This window comes from Frankliniella occidentalis, unplaced genomic scaffold (genome assembly GCF_000697945.3).
Source record: "Frankliniella occidentalis isolate FOCC.00 unplaced genomic scaffold, Focc_3.1 Scaffold73, whole genome shotgun sequence".
Taxonomy (NCBI): Eukaryota; Metazoa; Arthropoda; class Insecta; order Thysanoptera; family Thripidae; genus Frankliniella; species Frankliniella occidentalis.
Genome location: NW_026267203.1, coordinates 17,657 through 20,754, shown reverse-complemented (window position 1 = coordinate 20,754; position 3,098 = coordinate 17,657). Strand labels below are relative to the sequence as shown.

General features: G+C 53.6%; 2 protein-coding genes across 2 annotated transcripts in view; both read left to right on the top strand.

The window, feature by feature from the left end:
• The window catches only part of LOC113210549 (fatty acid synthase-like), a 32,828-nt gene extending 32,661 nt beyond the window's left edge, over nucleotides 1-167 (top strand). Inside the window, exon 9 of the mRNA XM_052268628.1 lies at nucleotides 160-167. Coding sequence (XP_052124588.1) covers nucleotides 160-167 — 8 coding nt within the window. The remainder of the gene's footprint in view (nucleotides 1-159) is intronic.
• LOC113210550 (fatty acid synthase-like) overlaps nucleotides 7-3,098 on the top strand; it is a gene marked incomplete in the record, with an annotated part of 13,225 nt that continues 10,133 nt past the window's right edge. Inside the window, 1 exon segment of the mRNA XM_052268614.1 lies at nucleotides 7-88.

Sequence of the window (3,098 nt, the reverse complement as noted above, 5' to 3'; positions counted from 1 at the left end):
CGCCATGGAGACGGGCATCATCCCGGCCACAATCAACTTCCAGGAGCCCAACAGCGAGGCCACGGGTTTGGTAGCGGGCAGGCTCAAGGTGCGTCGACTGGGGCGAGGAGAGACTTTCTACCTTAACAGGATCATGACCTGCTCCACGTACTGCTGCAGGTCGTTGACAAGAACACACCGTTGCAACTGTCCGAGGACAGCGTCCTGGCCGTCCACACCATGGCACTCTCCTCCATGGTGGGCCACGCTGTGCTCGGGGGCAACCCCCGCGGCCCCGGCCGCGTCCAGGACCCCGCCGACCACTTGCCGCGCCTCATCACCTTCTCGGCCAGGAACGAGGAGGCTGCCGCAAGCGTCGTAAACAATGTGAGTCCGCAGCGCACTAAAAATTAATTTAAAAAAATTAAGAAAATAGCACCCTAGCTAATTGTTTTAGCACTAGTGCAAAAAATTCGTCAGCATAGGCCCAGCTGTTTGTTTAAGCTTCAGGGCCAAACTTTTACTAGTACACAAACTGAAGCAATGAACTAGCTGTATCGCCAATACTATTTAGCAGTACAGCTAAATATTTAATCCTAAAGCTATTTTTTTTTTTTGCCAGGGGTGGGGTGCCAAATTTGCCTGCTAAATGGATTAGTACGGAACTGATTTTTATATTTTTTCTGTGTACATTTAGTAATTTTGTTCGTAAAACGCAGATACAATCCGCTCCATTTGACACAAACTACTATCGCTTGCTCCAAGACGTGTTCAGCAAGGACATCAGAGGGTACACCTACCGGGGCTACGTCATCTGCCCCTCCATCGGGAATGACACCCTTGTCGCGGTAAGTTGTGTGCGGTGGATGGCCTGGCCAGTGCAGTGGCGGATTAAGGTCCGGCTGACAGGGGGGGCGATGCACTGTCGGTTGCCTACATACAGGGGTTTTGTGGGGCGAATTGCCTACCTTTCAGGCGGCTCTCTAGAGGCGATGGGGGGGGGGGCGATCGCCCCCCCCCCTTAATCCGCGCCTGGGCCAGTGTTTAAGCACCATAACACTTATGATATTCCCATCACCAGCGGCTGGAGAAGAGGACAGTTTGGTTCGTGTACTCGGGCATGGGCAGTCAGTGGGCGGGCATGGGCTCGGCGCTCATGAAGCTCCCCGTGTTCGCCGAGACCATCGAGCGCCTCCACGCCGTGCTTGAGCCGCGCGGGGTGGACCTAAAGGCCATCCTGACTGAAACGGGGCCGACAGCGTTCGACAACATCCTCAAGTCATTCGTGGGCATCACCGCCTGCCAGATCGCGCTCACTAACGTGCTCACGGCTGTGGGTGTCGTCCCGGAAGGCATTTTAGGCCACTCCGTAGGCGAGCTGGGCTGCGCCTACGCCGACGGCTGCCTCACGGAGGAGCAGGCGATTTTAGCCGCGTTCGCACGCGGCAAGGCCTCCAACGCGGTCCCGCTCATCAAGGGCAAGATGGCCGCGATCGGTATGGCCTTCTCCTGGACTCTCCACCACCCCCTCCGCCACCATTCGCTACATTTTTTCTTGCCCCAGGACTCGGCTACCAGGATGTGCTCCCCCGCCTGCCCCCCACCATCGACGTGGCCTGCCACAACTCGTCCACCAGCTGCACGCTCTCCGGCCCCGCGGAGGACGTGGATGCCTTTGTTGAGAAGCTCAGCTCCGAGGGCGTGTTCGCCCGGGCCGTCAATGTGTCCGACATCGCGTACCACTCGCGGTACATCCAGCCCGCCGCACCGCACCTGCTGCAGCACCTCAAGGAGGTTATCCCGGAGCCTAAGCCCCGCTCCTCCAGGTGGATCACGACGTCGGTACCTGTTGACAAGCGGGTAAGACTTCCACCCCTCTCCCAGCCCTTCAAGACCAACAGAAATAAAGAGCCATCTTTGTCTCATTCCAGGACAGCGAACTGGCTAAGTTCTGCTCGGCCGAGTATCAGACCAACAACCTCCTGAGCCCCGTGCTGTTTGAAGAGGCGCTCCCGTACATTCCCACGCAGGCCGTCCTGATCGAGGTGGCCCCTCACGGTCTGCTGCAGGCCATCCTGAAGCGCGCGCTGCCCGACAATGTCCACATCCCCCTCACACAGCGCGGCCATGCCGATCCCCTGCGTCTACTGCTCGCCGCCATCGGCAGGTTAGTAAAAATTTATTTACAAAGCTTTCAATTAGTCTGAAGCTAGAGTGGGTGATGTTTCATTGTTCCCATACAAGCGCAAATAACAAGCGCAAAGGTTTGTCGTCAATGTAATTCACAATTTACTCCTCTCTAATCTAAATTTAGTCAAAAACAAATATTCTTACGACACAAACCGCTTTGATCGAACTTGTTCAGTAGCCAAGAACGTTCAATAAACTGCCCAACTTCCCGTATTTTTTTGTTCGAGATGCGGGAAAGCGATCGGGTAAAATATCTTGCCTTACTTGTCACACAGGATGTCCTTCGCATCCGTTTCCCCCAAAGTGTCCGCCCTGTATCCTGATGTGGACTTCCCTGTACCTCGGGGGACTCCATCGTTGGCGCCTCTTGTGCTCTATGACACTTATGAATCCACAAACAGTGATATGATGCACCTAAAGGATTACTGGGTAAGTTAAGCCCGTTATAATGGAGGTTTGGTAATTATCTTCACGTTTTCTGCAACAATTTTGGTTTATTTTGTGTTTCGGCGAATCAGCGCCAGGCGGGTGCAAGTTTGAACGTCATGTATTATGAGAAAGTCAGTGGATCACGTATTTATCCGCTTTCGGAAGAGCTGGTGAGTGAGTAGTTACTTATTGGGCATTCAGTAATTTCAAGTTGGGTAATATGCAATTGAACCTTCGTATTACAGGTTCTGATGTATGAAAGTGCACTCGCGAGTAAAGCAGATGGGGATGAAAGTTTCCACGTATCCTTACAAGATGTCCTCGTGAAACAGTTGATACCTATCTCTTCCAACGGTCGGTGTACCTCTTGCGGTATGAATAGACATACAACTTGGTTCTGACTTTCGTTCCGTAATCCACAGACGACAGCTTTCTCGAGGCCCACTTCATGACGGGCACGACGGAGACGCAACTCGTTTACATCGACGAGAACGACAAGC